Raw genomic sequence first — 19,323 nt, forward strand, 5'->3', positions numbered from 1 at the left:
GGCCTATTAGGCAAGTTCATTAAAAGCAGCAGTCTAGCACTTCGAAATGCAGGTGCATTTTTAAGAGGTAGTGATTGCTTCAGTTGTACTACCAGTAGTAGTAGTACAGTGAACAGATCAATAAGTTAGGGATACCCTTTTCCCTTATTTGAAAGCCCATGTGCACCTCACAAATAAAAAAAAGTCAAGGTTTGTCCTTTGTCCTGTTCACAGTAGCATCACACACGACCCTAAAAGTTGTGAGGGCGTGTTCTGAGTGACGCTTACATAAGGGGAGTGCACTAAAGTCACGAGAGCAGGGTGGGTGCGGCACTATCCAAGCCTAAAGCCCAATGTGGACGCTTCTTCAGCTCCTCATGCTTCTGAGTCCTGCAGACCGATGAGACTATGCCGCGTGGCTTCCCTCTAACACGGGCCAAAATGTGAAGTAGTGTGCTGACCGCTGGCTTCATGAGGACGCTGCCGCTGACTGTCCACCCCACATGCACCGGACACTCACAGGTAAGAGCTTTACTCGTTCACCACCGCGCGCGCTCACCAGTGCCACTGGAGCAGTGCCACGAAATAGGTCGAGTGCGTAAGCAGGGGAGGTGTGTTGATCCCTGATTCAAGTGTTATTACGCCACCACTGTGGCACCCACCGTGCGCAATTCTAGTGACATGGCAAAAGCCAAGCCAAAGGCGCACTTTGGTTAATTTTACTTTCACTTTCAGATCTAAGCCGGGGACCGGCTGGCTGGAAGGCACTCATTCACTCTGCGCTTGGAAACAGGACTCTTAGGTCTAAATTACATCAACTTACTTTTCACTCCGTTTTCTGATGTTTAGCAAAAAAAATAAAATAAAATACAAAAAAAATAAAATCGCTACTATACAAACTTATAGCCTACCCACCAATGTTGTTGAACAACAAAATACAGAGTCGAATCTCGGAGCCAAACTTTGCACCTGTTGCGCCTCGTGCAGGTGCACACCGCTCACTGCTGCGCCGGGCAGCTGTCAAAACCTTACCCTTAAGCTCCAAACGAGTGTCGAACATTTCAGATGAGGCAGTGGTTAAAACCATTATGCTCTATTGTGCTTAAATTTGGGCCACATCAGCAGGACGCCCTGTGTGCATGACGCCTATTTCAACTGCCACTTTACTTTTCTGTTGGACCGCCTGCTTGTGACCGCAGTGATGATATTGCTTTGTCTGGAATGTTCTTACATGGGGCAGAGTGGTCGGTTTGGGTACTAATGTATTACTGTATTACTATTATATTAAAGTTTAGCTGTATCCAAATATAATTGCCACCTGAGGCTCAGGATGCTGTGGAATATACAGAGGCAAGGTTTAACTTATTCATGTGACACAATTTATTCTTTAAATAAGTTGGCTTTAAATTGTTTTTACTTAATTTCACCCGTTCACCATCACACTTCATACAAGTTTGTTTCTTGCCGTTTGTTGCACATCAGGACAGTTCATAGACACAAATAAAAGGGCCAGAGTGCAGGTGGGCCCCCGTTGTATGAAAATGGGTTATTGCATTACATTACTCAAAAGCTGAGGTCTCCAGTAGGTTACGTTTTACCCACGGGCCTGTAGCAGGGCATTAGGCTCTGACAGAGCGTCTTAGCCTAGGTAGGACTCTAGTCCTGGTAGGACTAGATTTTCTCTACTACCTGGAGGCAGGGTCTTTGTTTCCAGGTAGTAGAGAAATTGCTGCACACTTTGAAGGGCCCTTCAAAGGGCCTGGCCAATGAAGGGCCCTTCGAGGCAACACTGAGGTGACTTCTCTGTGTGGACTGCAAAGGTCGAGCCGAAATGTGACAGGCCTACGCCACAGAGCATACGTCAACCACTGTCTGTGCACTCATGTTACGTCGCTTATGGTACATCGCCTAGCAACCGTGATGGCTGCAGACTAATGAACTATAGGGTTCCTGTTAGGGATGGGACGATATAAAATTTTAGACTCATGATTATCGTGGCCAAAATAATCGCGATTAATGATATTATCACGATAATTATTAACCTGTTAACGTTCTGACGGCCCGGGCCTACTTTACAACTTTACAGCAATGTACATACACTTCTGCGTCACCCACACAAACACATCAAATGAAAGCTGCAGCACTCGTCTTTCTGGATATGCAAACCATTTTCACCTGCAATCACCACAGCGCTGACAGGAAAGACGTTTTTATAGAAAAGTCACAAAGTGTGAATCTGGACTTCACTTACCATTGAGCACTCTGGTTCTGTCAAACATCAACATATTCACACAAAGTTGGTCTCATTTGTTCCGTAAAGGTCCAGAGAATATAATCCAGTCAAGAAATTATGTCCACAAAATAAGATCCTCCATGTCCAATCTGCTGCAGGAAAGTACTCCAAATATGAAATCTGCTCCGTCACTTCTTTGTCTTTCTTTTGTCGATTTCAGGCACAATAAACTTCTGACAGCACCAACTTTGTTCCCCAGTGCTAAACACACGCGTCAGCTTGTGATTGACACCAGTGTTGTCCAATAAGGTGGGGGTTGTGGGTTACTGAGGCCGCAGACAGCGAATCAGTGCTACAGATGACTGAAAGTTTACGCCCCACTCTTCCCCTTGTAGAATCAACCCATTACATCACACACGTTTAGTGACGCTTTCCCCTTACAGCCAATGAGCAGCGGGACAGGATGATGTATCACATGCCATGGTTTTCCGTAAACAGACGTACCCGGAAGAATATGTGTACTCCTCAATGCCATGCTGGCGAAATGGACCAGTCCTTGTTGCGCCGGAAGTGACGCAAGTGCCCGTCGACGAACACTTAATTTTTTTAAGGCACTTTGGTGAATTGGGAAACGAGTGGATGCAGAAATGTGTGCATAATGGCGCATTTTACGCACTGTTGTTTTGCGTTTTAAACATGACGAAACGGACAAACTAAAGGGAGTACGTGATCGAGGACACTGTGGATGTTTGTACAAGTTAAACTAGAGGCATCTCTGACCCGGAGCGGTTCATGGCAAAGAGTAAAGTTCCCACAGTGGACTCAGGAGTAAAGGACCTTATTTTTTGATGGATTGGATGCTGTTCTCGATCGGTAAGCGTGGTTTATTCTGCTATTGACTTAATTGTAGGTAAAATATACCGTGTATAATCGTTATCATTGCTTCCGTGCAGTGTGCATTCGGACCATGCGCTCTGGCACATTTGTGTTCAGCTGTATGAATTAGACTTAATTTGTCTATTGTTTAAAAGGTGTTGTTTTAGTCTGCAGTTTGCATTATTGTAGGTAAAAATCTGTGTTCCAAAGTGTAGAAATGCTCAGCAGACAAACTTACTGTGATTCTGACACCTGTGGGTAAAACTATAGGGTGTTACCTTTACAAAGACCCCAAACTTGTGCATTTACTACTGAGGGGTCAATAATGGTGATTATTTTAATTTGGAGAGGTCAGAACAAAGGCAATTTCACCAAAATGACCCGGAATGTTAAGGGGTTATTAAACTAATGCATAAAATGTATCCTACTAATCAATTTATGCTAAAATATATCAAAATAATTGACCCTAACTGCACTTTTTGTAAAGAATACCCCAAAACTATAAGTCATCTTTTTTGTAAATGCTTACTTATAATCATTTACTATTTAATTGAAGAAGAGTCAAGGTATCATCGTCGCAGGCATTTACTTCTGTTAAGATTGAATGAAGTAAGGAATTAATCTTTACATTTGAATATCAATAATCAAATAAAACGTTCTAGGTGAATATAGCGATATTATCGTATATCGTCCCATCCCTAGATGTAGAGGGCGCGAAGTCTGCTGGGATGCACCCATCGTTCATGTCATATCTCCACGGAAACGTGGGGCACATTTGTCAGACGTATTCGTCGGGTGCATGCGCCGGAAGTGACGTAAGTGCCATTCAAATGCAGCCGACGAAGTGTGCAGCTGTAGAATTGGGGCATGGCTATAGTAAGGCGTTAAACAGATCCAGCCATAACTTGTCCATGGAGGAAAGTAGGTGATGATCTCACCCCCAGAAGAGTTACAATGCCTATAGTTCACCTTTTTAAATACACTGATACACCTTATAAAAGAGTAATAAATTAATCCTCTTGTTTTAAAATGGTTATGGTTTAGATTTATTATTCCAGTGAAGTACATGCTTTGTCAGACAAATAGAATGCCAGGGATGAGGTATAGATAGAAAAAAAAAAGCTTAAATACTTACATTGTGCAAAGATGTACACCCCACGTGCAGCCAGTCATGAATCAAAGACAAACAACCTTCAACAACAATCAAAAGATCTTTAAAACATTTGTCTCCCCCTCTGCCATTTCCAAAACCTGCATCCATGATTGGTGGCTTAAATAAATGATTGTTAAGAATAGGGCTCCAGAGTGAAAAACTGACCAGGCGTGTGTAAAAAGTTCCAACGCAACCCAGTCTGGACAATCGGGCTGATCATAATAGTAGGGCCAATGCATCAAACATCTCAGGTGGGCTGCCCAATAATAAAAACGAAAATTAGGAAAAGCAAGGCCCCCATGGAGTTTATATTTCTGGAGATGAATCTTGCTTAAGTGTGGACGCTTGCCCTGTCAAAATAGGAAGTTATGAGTCTAAATGTTGGAAGAAAGCAGCGAGGGATAAAAATGGGCAATGTTTGGAAAACATAAGAATTTCAGTAAGATTACCATTTTAACAGACTTTACACGGCCCACTAGGGACACTGGCAGCTGGCCTGGTTCAGTAGAACAACAACATTTTCTTTAAACAGGTCCCTGTGCTTTTTGGTGACAATAACCCCAAGATACGAAAACTTGTCATATACAACCTTAAAGTTTAAATTGGAAAGATCCAATCCATTGGAAAGAGTGCCAAAATGATTGGGCAGCGCAAGAGCAGTAGGAATAGATTCATATGGATTGGACACATAGAGCAGAAGGTTGTCGACATAAAGAGAGGCCCTGTGCTCCACACCCCCCTTACAAATTCCAGGTAAGCCATGCAGGTATGAAGTGCGATAGCAAGTGGTTCTATGGCCAAGTCAAAAAGGCTTAAAGGACACCCTTGATGGGTGCAGCAATATAATATGAAGGTCCTGGACAGTTGGGAATTTGTACAAATCATGGCTGTGGGGTGGGAATAGATCATTCGGATTCATGAGGTAAAGGTGGGTCTAAATCCGAATTTACCCAGCACAGCAAAAAGGTACAGCCGCACGTCTATAGAAATTACACGCTCAGGCCGGTCTTCCTGGGCACAGTACAATATATTAAAAAGACATCAAATGTTAAACTCGGACTGCCTGTTTTTAACAAAGCCAGTTTGGTCTTATAATATATAATGGTCAGGAGGATATTTTCTAATCTGAGGGTTAACACCTTTGCCAGGCCCTTGGCGTCCGTATTGAGAAGAGATATGAGTAGGTATGAAGAACCCAATTTACAGGATTCTGAGAATACGGAGCACAATAAAGGTGAAAGTTGTTTTGAAAAATTCTGTCGGAAACCCGTCTGGGCCAGAACATTTGTTTGACTGCATTGTACTTATGGCTTTGACTATTTCCAATTCAGAAACGGGCTCTTCCAATCTTCTTGTAAAATCTGTTGGGAGCGTGGGAACATTGAGTTTGTCAAGAAAAGTATGAATTGTATTTGAATCCAAACTGAATTTCGAAGTATACAGTTGAGTATAGAACTCTTTGAAGACCGTGTTGATTTCTGAGGGATCTGTGTTGACCTGATCAGTGCTCATTTGGAATTTTGAAATGGCCTGTTTGGATCTGAAGCCCCTAAGCTGAGTAGCTAACAATTTGTCTGACTTATCTCCGTACATCTAAAACCTGTTTTTATTTTTCAGCAGCAGTTGTTCAACCCGGTAGGTAGTGAGCAGGTTGAATCTATCTTTTATTTCAACTCGTTTATATAGGTCAGGACTTTTATTTTGAGAGTATTGTTTTTCTATTTCACCTATTCGATACAAAAGATCATTTGTCATCTGACAGTAAGGTTGAGTTAAAGTGCCATTGCCTGCATACAGAGAGAAGGCCAGGTAGCAGTACTGATAGAGTAACAGCACAATTTTTTTGACTGAGAAAGCTTTTTTTTTAACTGAGAGAAAAATGCTTATGTTAAGATGACGTCCTAGAGCATTAGAGAAAGTTTGTATTAGGTTTAGAGAAGAAATTTAAGAAAGAAATTTGGCTACTGTGTCTCAAAAAAAGACTGGTGTCGTCAGCTAACTGACTATTAAAATGTCTTTGCAGATGTGTCTTTTAATTGGTTGAATTGGGTGGCTAACAGAAATGTGTATGGCTAAATTGGACGACCCTGTTGTATTCCTCTATAAATATTGAAACAAGGACAAGTACCAATTCTTAGTTTAACTTTTACTGGGCAAGTAAAAGTTAATTCATGTTTTAACGTGAGTGCCAGCCGAATGCTGTCTTCCATGTGAAGGAAATGCATTATCACCCCATTGTGTCCTCCTAAAGTTAGTGTCATCACATATAGAATGGGATTCTTGGAAAAAGAAAAAGTGCTTTCTGTAGCAAAATCATCTTCATGCATGACAGTGCACCGTCTCATGCTGTAAGGAATACTTCTGCATCAGTGGCTGCTATGGGCATAAAAGAAGATAAACTCATGGTGTGGCCCATCCTCCCCTGACCTCAGCCCTATTGAGAACCTTTGGAGCATCCTCAAGTGTTTTATAACATTTAATTCATATATTTATGCAGGATCGTTAGAGGATCGGCGGAGCAACAAAACACAGAAACCACTTAGTGCTAGAATAATGTGTCTTTTATTCCCCGCACAAAAGCAGCATACAAAATCACTTCTTCAGACAGCAACTTTAATCAACCAGCGCCTTACCTTGACACAGGACTGGAGAGCCAACAGTCCAGTAGAGCGCTGGGCCGTCCGAAAACAAAGCTGGGCGACCGTACGTATCCCACAGCAGACTCTACCGAACCAGGGGCTACCCCGTCTTTATAACATGAAACAAACAAGGCCTGCGTGGGGAGAGGAGCGGGCCAAGCTCCTCTCCCAGGCATTCCCCGGATAAGATTTTCCCATTTCACTACCAGTTTCATAAACAGATAGTGAAAGGGGCCCTACTGGCGCTCAAAACATTCATAACAATCCCAACACTCTGTTTAAACAGCACAAGGTCAGGGAAGAGGGCAAACGAGGACACACTACACAGGGCTATAACCTGTCACTCCACTCTTGGCCTCGTTAGCCATCTTCACTTCAATTTAATGCATTCATAACATTATATATTTTCTTGTCAATATCTCGCCGTAGTGAGCGAACATACAGACAGGTCAAGACGTTAATAATTGTTACCAATAGCACAATAAGACACACAGCTATAAGAGGAGGCATTAATAGGCCTCGAGCAAAGGGAGATACGCCATTAAAGATGTCATACCAATGGCTAGCAGATTTTTGTTCCACCAGTTTTGCTACTGCTAATACCTGTTTCTGGGCGATCAGCGTGGGCACATGTAGGCGAGTGATGTTATGATTATGATCAGCTATAAGTTTTTGCAAGTCCATGGAGTGGTTCAGTGCGCTTCTGAAATGCTCCAGAGACACGCCCAAATTGGCGTCGTGCAGGACTTCCCACTGGATCCGAGTGTAAGCCTGCTCGTCACTGTAATTGGTCAACCTATATGTTTGGTTATGCCAATGCCACATGTGAACACCTTTCACACACCCAGAAAAAGGGGCGGTTGGGAGCTGCGGATGCTGATCCATTGTGGCTACACACAGAGTGTGGGGCCCCACTTGATACAGCATATCGCGTGGTGGTTCCCAGTCCCAATCACACAAAGCATTTTCCTCTTTCAAGCATGGGTTGGTGTAACCTTGTCTCAAGGAACACACAGCTCCCTTATCTGTGTGTTCACAGTCCGTCAAGTCAAAGGTCTCATTCGTCGCTGGCGCAAACCAGTCACCTCTTACTCTCAAGATCCAGTATGATTTTGATGCAATCACAGGTAATACATGAAATCGGCACACTGTCAAAGATTTAGTCACGTTATGTTGTATCCAAACACCGGTACATACCGTATTATTACATCTAGTTTTTTCCGGCATTAAGTGAAGCCAGTACAGAGCCGTCAGGTTCCATATCCGCCTCCACTCTGCATAATTTCCTGTAGTCAATATTCTCTGCATTTTCTCTAGTTGTACCTTGGCATGCACAGTTTGTAATGAGCAAAGAGTCCAATTTGCAAAAGTAGTCAAATTTTCATACAAATCACTGGAAGCATAAAACAAATCAGAACTCCATACAAATCCTTCTTCCCATAGTTTAGCATTTTCAATTTGTCCCTTTAAGGCAGTAGGCATCCATGAGGCTACTCGTCCCAAGCCATCATGGGTATACTGACCAGTCCCACTTAATTTACTAGCAGTCAGTTGATTATCCACCATATTGGATGCCCCCAACAAAGTCCCAGATCCCCCAAGGAGAGTGCCCATCCATGAACGCCTGACTCTCCGTTTGCACTCTGGAATAGGGGGAAATTTCACCATCCATCGAACTACAGTTCTGTGTTGGCTCGTAGCCATACGTTGGCAGGTGGGTACAATGGGCACCACATGCGTCGAAGAGTGCTGCATAGTATTGAGCAAAGTCCAAACTACATAGAGGAAAAATGTCCTATTGGCAATAGGTGTACTATTACCAATCCAGAAGGCGTCGGTCACAGTTATGGTCCAGTCTGTGCCATTCGTTCCATCTGTGGCACAGTTTCGGGCAGTCAAGTTATACTCAAACAAAGGGACGGCAGATGTTACCGTCAAATTACATCCTTTAGCCACCACCGGCACGTTCTTTCCTTTAAAGCAGGTATTGCAGCTATACAACTGGCAGTTGGATGTCAGTTTGACAAATCGGCACTCCTGGTGTGCCACACAGGGGAAGTTATCCTGCTGGCGTCCGGTGGTTGCATTCTTCCATCCCAACGACTGATAGGCGATGGGCTGCAGTGCGTGTCCCAGGGTGTCGCCTGACACGAGGGTTGTGAGGAGGAGGAAGGAGAGGACGGTCTTCACCATCAGGTGAGCAATGCCGACACGGCCGGATATGTCCGAAGAGCCGACAGAGTACCGTCTTTGGCCATTAAACATCCTCACGGTTCATAGCCTGTGCACAAGAAGGGGGACACTACACACATCATTAGTTTTCCCTTAAATAACATTTCGAGATGGGCACATTCACCCATTTTTCTTCTCCTGGGTACATGACAGCCACAGTGCTGTCTTCTCCCTGGGCTATGACCTCTCCTGCTTTTGGAGGTCCATCGGGTTGCTTGACCCATACTTTGGCTCCCGCTTTGTCAATTTTGGGAGTTTCCCCTTCCACCAGTGTGGAGGGCATTTGTACTTCTTGTACAGCACCAGTTACATAAGGCCTAATCAGCAACTGTGCTATAGCCTGCCCTTGCTTGATAACCAAGGGTTCGTCTGTGTTGTTCTTACAAATAACCACCAGTGTGCCTTTAAAATCTGGATCGAGCACTCCGGCATCTACTATCATGCCTTTGAGTGCCATACTAGCTTTGGGGACAATGTGTCCATAGGTGCCCTTGGGACACTGTAATCCTAGGCCTAAATCAATCACTTGGACCTGCAGGGGCAGCAAGGTATGGGTCTCAGGAACTCTAAGATCCAACCCTGCTGAGCCAGCCGTCCGTCTCTGGGGAATTTCTGCAGTTTCTCTTAATTTCCACATCTTAATAGTCATGTCAGTTTCAGGTTCTACTTTAATCATTCGATTCATGGGAGTTATCCCTGACCCTAAGGGTCGATTATTCAATTTGGCATTACATTCCTGTAATCTAGCTCTCCAACCCAGTAATGTGTTATCTGGGCTTTCCTTTTTCAAAATAGTTTTCAACATCCCATTCATTCTTTCAATTAATCCAGCGGCTTGTGGATAATATGGAATGTGATATATCCACTCTACATTGTTGTCAGCCGCCCATTCTTTAACCCTACTTCCTGTAAAATGGGTTCCGTTATCTGTTTGCATTTGAATTGGCACCCCATAATAAGTTACAATTTTATGGAGGCAACGTAAGCATATCCAAATGCTCAGCCACCACCCGATGGCAGATAGTGGGGCTGTGCAAATATCCTTGAGGGAGACGAGTAAACGTATACTGCCGTCCATCCCAAGTGAATGCAAACTGTTCTTGTCTATTCTCAGGTATTGGAATGGTAAAGAAAGCGTTAGCAAGATCTATTACACCATACCAGGTCCCTGGATGGTGCTGCACTTTCTGTATAATGGTGATGGAGTCAGGCACAGCTGACGTCAATGGAGGTGTGAACTTATTTAGTTGACGGTAATCTACCGTCATTCTCCACGTGCCATCACTCTTCCTTACTGGCCAAATTGGATTGTTCCATTCAGTGGTGCAGGTTTTCAACACTCCTGCTTTCACATAGTCTTTAATAGTGCTTGTGATTTCATCATGACCTCCTGGAATTCTATACTGTTTCATATTTACAACTTTGGAGGCAATAGGAATGGGGAATGGCGTCATTTTCACCTTCCCCACCAAAACAGGTCTAGCTTGAATAGTGGAGGTCGTCCCAAAAACAAATTTACCCTGCTGGAGATGCAGCGTCATCCCAGCGAGTATATCCATTCCAATAATCCACTCCTTCACAGGAGTGACTAATACCGTGTATTCTTTCATGGGCAATGAGCCAATTTTCATAACTACCTGAATTTGTTTGGCTTTGACCAGATTTCCTCCCAAGCCGGTGATAGATATTTCAGGCCCTTTAAACTTGTTTGGGTTGCCATGTATAATAGTGGCCTCCGCCCCAGTATCCACCAGGGCTCTCACATTTTGAACATTTTTAGTTTTCCAATATATTTGCAATGGTACATACGGGCGGGGGTCCTCTACAGACCGCCCCTGCACCCGGATCTGTGGGGCTTGGCCTTCATCCTATAATGGGGGTAGCATGTCCCAGGGGTAGAGCTCCCAACTTGATTTTCTGTTTTTGCCTTTTTTCCCAACCTTTTTCCTTCATGTTAGCCGGATCAAACTCGGCTCCAGTGGCAGCAGCATTTAACACAAACGCACGCACATGTTTAGCTTTGGGGGTGCGGCGTTTCTTTTGTCTGTTCGCTTTATCTGCATGAAGAACAGAGCGTGTGGCAATGTCTACATACCGCTCCTGCTGCCCCTGCATAATTTGCAGCTGCGCCAGCGCGACTGCCCTGTCTCCATGAACTCTGGCGAGTTCATCAGTTTTTTCCTGCAGCTCTTTCCGCTGTTTTTCAACCAATTCTGTTTGTTTGCGCCACGCGGCAGCTACTAACCACGTGCGCCTCTGCAGCCCTTCAACTGGCCGCTTCTCTGTCACCTTGACCCGCCCCAGGGCAGACAAGAGACTTTCTGGGGACCCGTCCGCCAAGACAGTGTCCCACTGTTCTGCACGCCCACCGCCCTGGCGTAACGCGAGCGCCACGGCATGCGTGGGTGCATCACTATCCCACCCAGGCACACACTCGCCTGGTTCCTCCCTAGCGTTTTTTCCCTTACGCTTAAACATCTTTATTTGTTATCCCGTAGTCCTCGATTGATCCTGCCGACAACGCCAAAATGTTTTATAACATTTAATTCATATATTTATGCAGGATCGTTAGAGGATCGGCGGAGCAACAAAACACAGAAACCACTTAGTGCTAGAATAATGTGTCTTTTATTCCCCGCACAAAAGCAGCATACAAAATCACTTCTTCAGACAGCAACTTTAATCAACCAGCGCCTTACCTTGACACAGGACTGGAGAGCCAACAGTCCAGTAGAGCGCTGGGCCGTCCGAAAACAAAGCTGGGCGACCGTACGTATCCCACAGCAGACTCTACCGAACCAGGGGCTACCCCGTCTTTATAACATGAAACAAACAAGGCCTGCGTGGGGAGAGGAGCGGGCCAAGCTCCTCTCCCAGGCATTCCCCGGATAAGATTTTCCCATTTCACTACCAGTTTCATAAACAGATAGTGAAAGGGGCCCTACTGGCGCTCAAAACATTCATAACAATCCCAACACTCTGTTTAAACAGCACAAGGTCAGGGAAGAGGGCAAACGAGGACACACTACACAGGGCTATAACCTGTCATCAAGAGAAAGATCTATGAAGTCGGGAGGCAGTTCACATCCAAACAGCAGCTTTGGGAGGCTTTGCTTACATCCTGCAAAGAAATTCAAGCAGAAACTCTCCACAAACTCACAAGTTAAATGGATGCAAGAATTTTGAAGCTCCTCTCAAATAAAAGGTCTTATGTTAAAATGTAACTTGGCCTGTTAAGATGTTTTGATTGAAATACTTCTGATTTCATAAATATGATAATGCTTCTAATTGGAAAATAAACAAATGACCATTTTCAAGTCTTTACAACACTAACACCCTGATGTGCATAATAATTTGGAACAGTGCATTTTAAAATTTTATTTTTGAAAAAATACTGTTATCATTGGGAGGTTTGTTCAGTAAAATTCAATTTGTACTCTAAAGGTTGATGACTTTAAAATTATGATGACTGTCAGTTGTATTGATAATTTGGCAAAATTAGAGAAAAATATAATTTCTATAATATGCAATGCAGTGTATGAGTTTTGATGCAGAAAAGGCCTATGAGAAAATTTAGAATTGGTACAAAATGTATTTCCTGGACAGTTATCACATAACAATCCTTACAAAAAAGGAATTGGGAACAGAACTACATCAAGATATTTGGGTCAAAGGAGTATGTTTACCTATGTTCAATAAATGCTCTGCATTGTTTAATTCAGTTTAAAAAATTGCATAGGCTAATTCAAAGGCTAGGCTACATAGAATATTTCCTGCGGTTTCACCCATTTGTGACCAATGTGAATGTGTGGAGACAGATTTATTACATAGCTTTGTTATGTGCACTAAGTTACAGAGCTTTTGGGTGTCAACATTTTTATTTTTTTCGAAACTTTTTAAAGTACTATTGGAGTCAAATTGTGATTATCACTGGGTATTCAGACCAATTGTGTTAAAATGAAGAAAGATTTATACAAGCATCAATATACAAATGCATACTGGCTTCTCAATAAATATATCTGAAACAGAAAATAAAGTAAATAAAATAATGCAAGAATATAATTGCCAAACAATGAAAAGCTATACATCATGGAATGATTTTCATTTTCTCAACCTTTAAGTCATTAAATGACTAACCTCTCAGGTAACTATCATTAATAGCTGTTAATAAGCAGTCAATCTTCATAAGTGCTTAAAAATATGTATTGAATGCTGTGTAATCTATGTTTGTGTAATGTTCCCTGATTCCAGTCTTCCCATAGAACGTACCTTCTCATAGGTGCTGTGTGGTGTTTTGCAGAAAGGTGTCTTTCTTCAGCTCCTGAGCCTGTGCACAGAGGCCTACAGAGGACCAGTGTGGCTGTGGCTCCTGCTTTTAAGGTGAGCCTGCCTCACTACATGTTCAAACAGTATGGCTTCTAATCTCGGTGTTGTGATTAACAGTGGGCTGTGTAGGCCAACATGGGCCAGCCATGAGCCAGATCTAGGAGATGTGCAGATCTGCCTGAAAGGTGTTACAAATTCCATTCAGGTGAGAGAAGGTATCACAAACTCGCTTTACTATTTCCATATGTCCATAATAGCATAAGCTATATATCCCTTTTCATGTGAATTCACCTGAATGCTTGTAATAGATCCTCTGTTGCATTGAAACAGAACTCTGATGCAAAGCTGTATGCTCCGTCAGTGGATGAGATCGAAGTGAGTTGTAGTTACATAAAAACACTTGTTAGAAGAACATGTCAACAATCCCATGTGTGTTTCCAGGAGAACTGTGAGAGATGGTTCCTCCACTGTTACATGCTAGAGTTGCACATGGTGCTATCTGAAGAGCTCATCGAGGGCGATGACACAGACTGTATCGCTCACTTTTTGTACAACAGCCCTAAGGTGGACACTGTAAGTGACCATGTCTGATACATCTGCTCTTAATCTCTACTATGTCTATTGCATATGGGCCAAATGACAAGGCAAGACAAGTTTATTTGTATAGCGCAATTTGTACACAAAGTAAAATGCTTTACAGATTACGAAAGACATTAAAATCACAATACCATCAAATAAAAACATAAATAATCATCATTAAAATTAACATTAAAAAACAAGAGGGCAGAATAAAAACATTCAGTCATATGCACAGCTAAACAGAACCATTTTGAGCCTGTGTAATTGTGAAGGAAGAGATTGCAGATCAGGGAGAGCTGAAAGAAGTTTATCTCATGAGTGAATGAATATTACAGACAGCAGGCACGTGTGTGTGTTTTATTACAAAGGAGCCATCCAGTACTTATACCCCAAGAAAGGTACTATCTATAGAAGGATGGTCCTATAAGGACTTAAATTAAGTTTAACATACTGTCCGTACAAGGTTATAAATGAATATACCATTAACTGTTTACAGGACGGTACAATATGTCACTAAAAAGATGATTGCAGTCATTGATGTATTACAAGGCCTTTTGTCAACCGAAAGATAAATACCCGTATAATGTAAAGGAAGTAGCAGGTTCCAGTGTAGACTTCTTAAAATAAGAATATGTTGCATTCTTACTAAGAAACAAGTTCACACATTGTTTAAGACGCACAGTATTCAACCTGAGGTTTAAGAGTAAAGTAATGAAACAAAAAAAATCATGCTTCGAGCCTGGATTTAAACATCGTCACAGTAGAGGCCTGCCTCACATTTTCAGGAAGACTGCTCCAGGTTTTAGCTGCATAAAACTCAAATGCTGATTCCCCATGTTTAGTCCTGACGCCGGGCACCAGCAGGAGGCCCGTTACTGAGGTCCTCAGAGTGATGGTTGATATGGCAGTAACATGTCATAGATGGGACAAGAGCAGCAAACTACTAGGCCTGTCACCATAACATACTTTGAAATGAGGTATAATGATGAAGAAAATAAAGACGATAAACTGAAACAAAATTATGCCATTGACACAAAAATCCTACAGCAGGTTTATCCCCAAAAACTATGCTAAATGTACAAAATAAAAAAATAAATAAATAAACATGAGCTGCAAGTAGTTTGTATCTACAGTAAGACAAATCAGTATTTGAACACCCGGTGATTTTGCAAGTTCTCCCACTTAGAAATCATGGAGGAGTCTGAAATTTTCCTCTTAGGTGCATGTCTACTGTGAGAGACATAATCTTAAAAAAAATACATTGTAAGTATTTGAACACCTGAAAAAAATCAATGTTAATATTTGGTACAGTAGCCTTTGTTTGCAATTACAGAGGTCAAACATTTCCTGTAGTTTTTCACTGGGTTTGCACACACTGCAGGAGGGATTTTGGCCCACTCCTCCACACAGATCTTCTCTGGATCAGTCAGATTTCTGGGCTGTCGCTGAGAAACAAGCTGTTCTTCCAAAGATTTTTTACTGGGTTTAGGTCTGGAGACTGGCTGGGCCACTCCAGAACCTTGATATGCTTCTTACGGAGCCGCTCCTTGGGTATCCTGGCTATGTGCTTCAGGTCATTGTCATGTTGGAAGACCCAGCCATGACCCATCTTCAATGCTCTAACTGAGGGAAGGAGGTTGTTCCCCAAAATCTCACAATACATGGCCCCGGTCATCCTCTCCTTAATACAGCGCAGTCGTCCTGTCCCATGTGCAGAAAAACACTCCCAAAGCATCATGTTTCAACCCTCATGCTTCACAGTAGGGATGGTGTTCTTTGGATGGTACTCATCATTCTTCTTCCTCCAAATATGGTATGGTTTTTAAACCAGGACGTCTTAGTGTATTACTAACAGTAACCTTGGAAACGGTGGTCCCAGCTCTTTTCAGGTCATTGACCAGCTCCTCCCGTGTAGTTCTGGGTTGATTCCTACCTTTCTTAGGATCATTGAGACCCCATGAGGTGAGATCTTGCATGGAGCCCCAGTCTGAGGGAGATTGACAGTCATGTTTAGCTTCTTCCATTTTCTAATAATTGTTCCAACAGTGGATCTTTTTTTAACCAAGCTGCTTGGCAATTGCCCCGTAGCCCTTTCCAGTCTTGTGAAGGTCTACAATTTTGTCTCTTGTGCATTTTGACAGTTTTTTGGTCATGGCCATGTTGGTAGTTGGAGTCTTACTGATTGTATGGGGTGGTCAGGCGTCTTTATGCAGCTAACGACCTCAAACAGGTGCTTCTAATTTAGGATAATAAGTGGAGTGGAGGTGGACTTTTTAAAGGTGGACTAACAGGTATTTGAGGGTCAGAATTCTAGCTGATAGACAGGTTTTCAAATACTTATGTGCAGCAGTAACATACAAATAAATTATTTTAAAAATCATACAATGTGATTTCCAGGTTTATTTTTTTTTTATGTCGTCTCTCACAGTGGACATGCACCTAAGATGAAAATTTCAGACCCCTCCATGATTTCTAAGTGGGAGAACTTACAAAATCACAGGATGTTCAAATACTTATTTGTCTTACTGTAGATACAAACTACTTGCAACTTAAAATGCCATTTCATACTTTATGAACATTTGTCTTAACACTACTAAAACTTGACAAATATTTTTTTATCCAGATAGAAACAAATGCTACAAGTTTAACACCAAGTAACACTTCACAACACTGACAATTATTTCACTTGCAACCACCAAACTAACTGTAGAAGAGGAAGGTTCATTCTCCTTCCTTCCGCGACCCCCTGTTTTTCATTGGGCCTTTCACCTACTTTATCTCTCGAGTGCTCCTTAAGTGTTTCTCTCCCCTTCTCCCTTTCCTGTGACCCTTCATTAATCATTATTCTGATATAAGTGATTTTACATATTGCACTTCGCATTAGACCATTTGAAATGCTAGTCACAACGTGATAGGCCTATAGCGGGCTCATAATATAAGTGACAATTGACAATACTATTTCAAGAGATGAAAATTTGTATAATCTGTTCAGTGATACATTTTTTCTCAGAAAAGCAGGGATTAAGCATTTAATTCTTCATTAAGTTGGTGAATTTGTCAACTCTGTCTAAAATGTCAACTCTGTCACACATTCACCTTGATGTTATTAAACAATTATTTAAACTATATTTAATATACTTAATATACTATGTGTAACTTAAATAGTGAAATGTCATTTTAACCTATTTCTAAATTCAAAAATAAAATTTTAGCAGCACATGTAGAGGTACATTTGTCAACTCCGTCAGCAACCAGTTAGAGTCCGTCAGAGCTGACAACTGATGGAGTTGAAAAATGCAGATTGTCCCCTTGTTGGCATATATGGTACACTGCACCTAGTTTCTTTTTGTTCCATTTGTGAGCTGCCATGATGAGTGCACTCAAGGTATACACTCAAAACAATACTATTTAAATAACTGTATGTGTTGAAAAGGTCTGACGGAGTTGGCAAGAAGATGGGACACTATTTTGATAACCTGAATTTTGAAGAAAAATATTTTCAGTTTAGTTGACTTGATTTTTTTTTTTTATATATATATTTAAAGCCTTTTAATATAGTCTAATAGACCCGTTTTATCCTGACTTTCAAGAATTACCATAGTAATAAGTTGCAAATATAGTGTCATGCTGTTAAATTGCATATACCGTAAGTTAGGTACAATATTTTGACTACAGGCTGCATGATGACAAGGGTACACCTGACAGATGAATATCAGAGCAGAACTACCTATGCATGATGTTGTGTGTGTTTTAGGGGAGCTGTCCTGCATGTGAAGCCATGGCACTCAGAAATTCCACTACGTTCCTGGATAACCTAAAGAGCTTATTGGAAAAATATGAGGCATCCTGAGCCAACTGTAAAGTAATTTGTAAATACTGAAATATATTCTCTCAAACCTGTGTATACTGTAAATATGTGCATATGGTATTACTGTGAATTTCATAAAGCTATAAAAGACATATACTGTTAACATTAAAAGCCATAACTGTTTGTAGTGGGTCATATATCTGTGCTGTCATGGTGCACTGCCTTTTCAGGGATATAATTATGAAAACTGAATATTAGAGTTCAAATCAAACTACTACTGTGTGATTTCAAACTATTTCATTACTAGTGTTAGCTGTGTCATATCCATGAGGGGATGCACTCAGTCATCACTATGGCCCTGGCACTGGCACTATGGCACTAGTGTGTCCTCGGTCATTGACGTGACTGTGTCTGACTGCTACAGTGTTTTTTTTCAATATCACTGGTTTTATTTAGACCTCTGTGCGGAAGCATTATCTGACTCCTGAAGTGACTGCAAATTTTATTTAAGTTTTAGAAAACTGTCGTAACGGCAGGTACAGGAGCGGACCAAGGAATGCAGACTCGGGGCAATTTTACAGTGTTAACAGTTTGTGAAATAATATGAGGCAATAGTTCATTAAACACACGGGAGGCGAACCAGGCGTGCGGAGTGTTGAGCAGAAACGGGGAACACCAGGACCAGACGAAGACAGGATCGGACTCAGGAACAGAGCAAGCCAAGCGGGGGTAGTCCAGAGCAGACACGGAGACAGCCAGGGCCGGAGCGGGACAGGACCGGAGACAAGACCAGGGGGAACCAGGCAGGAGTAATCCAGAGAGCAAGGACCAAGGCAGGAGACGAGAAGCAGGCCAGAGACCAAGACAGGACAGGACAGGAGGCGAAGACGAGGGGTGGACTGTACTGGAGCTGGAGCGCAGGGTCAGGAGCAGGAGCGAGCGAGGGAGCAGGAATCTGGGAAACAGCAAAATCCAGTAAGACACGAGTAGACAGGTAACGGGATACAAACTTCAGCTGGAACATTCACGTTTAGACGCAGACGGTCTGGCTCCGAGTGTCATCTGCCGAGCCCTCATATACTCGACAGCAGGTGGTGATGATTGTGCTAATGCTCTCCAGGTGTGCATGGGAGGAGTAGGAACTCCGCCCAGCTCCGGATTCAGACAGGTAGGGGAGGGGGAGAGCACACAGGGAGACAGACAATGCAGGCATCATGACAGAAAACTATCCTCCACTTACTATACCTGCCCCCTATTGCTGACCATTTTAACAGGAGCTTCAGTCTGCTTTTGACCAGGCTGCCCCACTGAATGAATAAAGACTCATGTCAAACCCATAATCCCCTAGAGAAATACAGAACCAAACAACTGAAGAGAAACTGCAGGGCAGCAAAAAGAAAATTGAGAAAAAATAAAATTACAATTAACAAGGAAATTTACAACAACAAAAAGTTTATAACAAAACAGTGAGAAATGCAAGAAACTCATACTTTGCTAA

General features: G+C 42.4%; 1 protein-coding gene across 1 annotated transcript; it reads left to right on the plus strand.

Annotated features, from left to right (window-relative positions):
* Positions 1–299: 299 nt before the first annotated feature.
* il21 (interleukin 21) lies at positions 300–18,008 on the plus strand. Its single transcript, XM_055221573.1, has 6 exons — positions 300–501; positions 13,413–13,492; positions 13,556–13,643; positions 13,769–13,813; positions 13,880–14,011; positions 17,772–18,008. Exons 1-6 carry the CDS (start codon positions 451–453, stop codon positions 17,865–17,867), a joined length of 492 nt encoding a protein of 163 aa, XP_055077548.1. The 5' UTR covers positions 300–450; the 3' UTR covers positions 17,868–18,008.
* Positions 18,009–19,323: the final 1,315 nt, after the last annotated feature.

Source organism: Periophthalmus magnuspinnatus, chromosome 1 (assembly GCF_009829125.3).
Source record: "Periophthalmus magnuspinnatus isolate fPerMag1 chromosome 1, fPerMag1.2.pri, whole genome shotgun sequence".
In the NCBI taxonomy this organism is placed as follows: domain Eukaryota; kingdom Metazoa; phylum Chordata; class Actinopteri; order Gobiiformes; family Gobiidae; genus Periophthalmus; species Periophthalmus magnuspinnatus.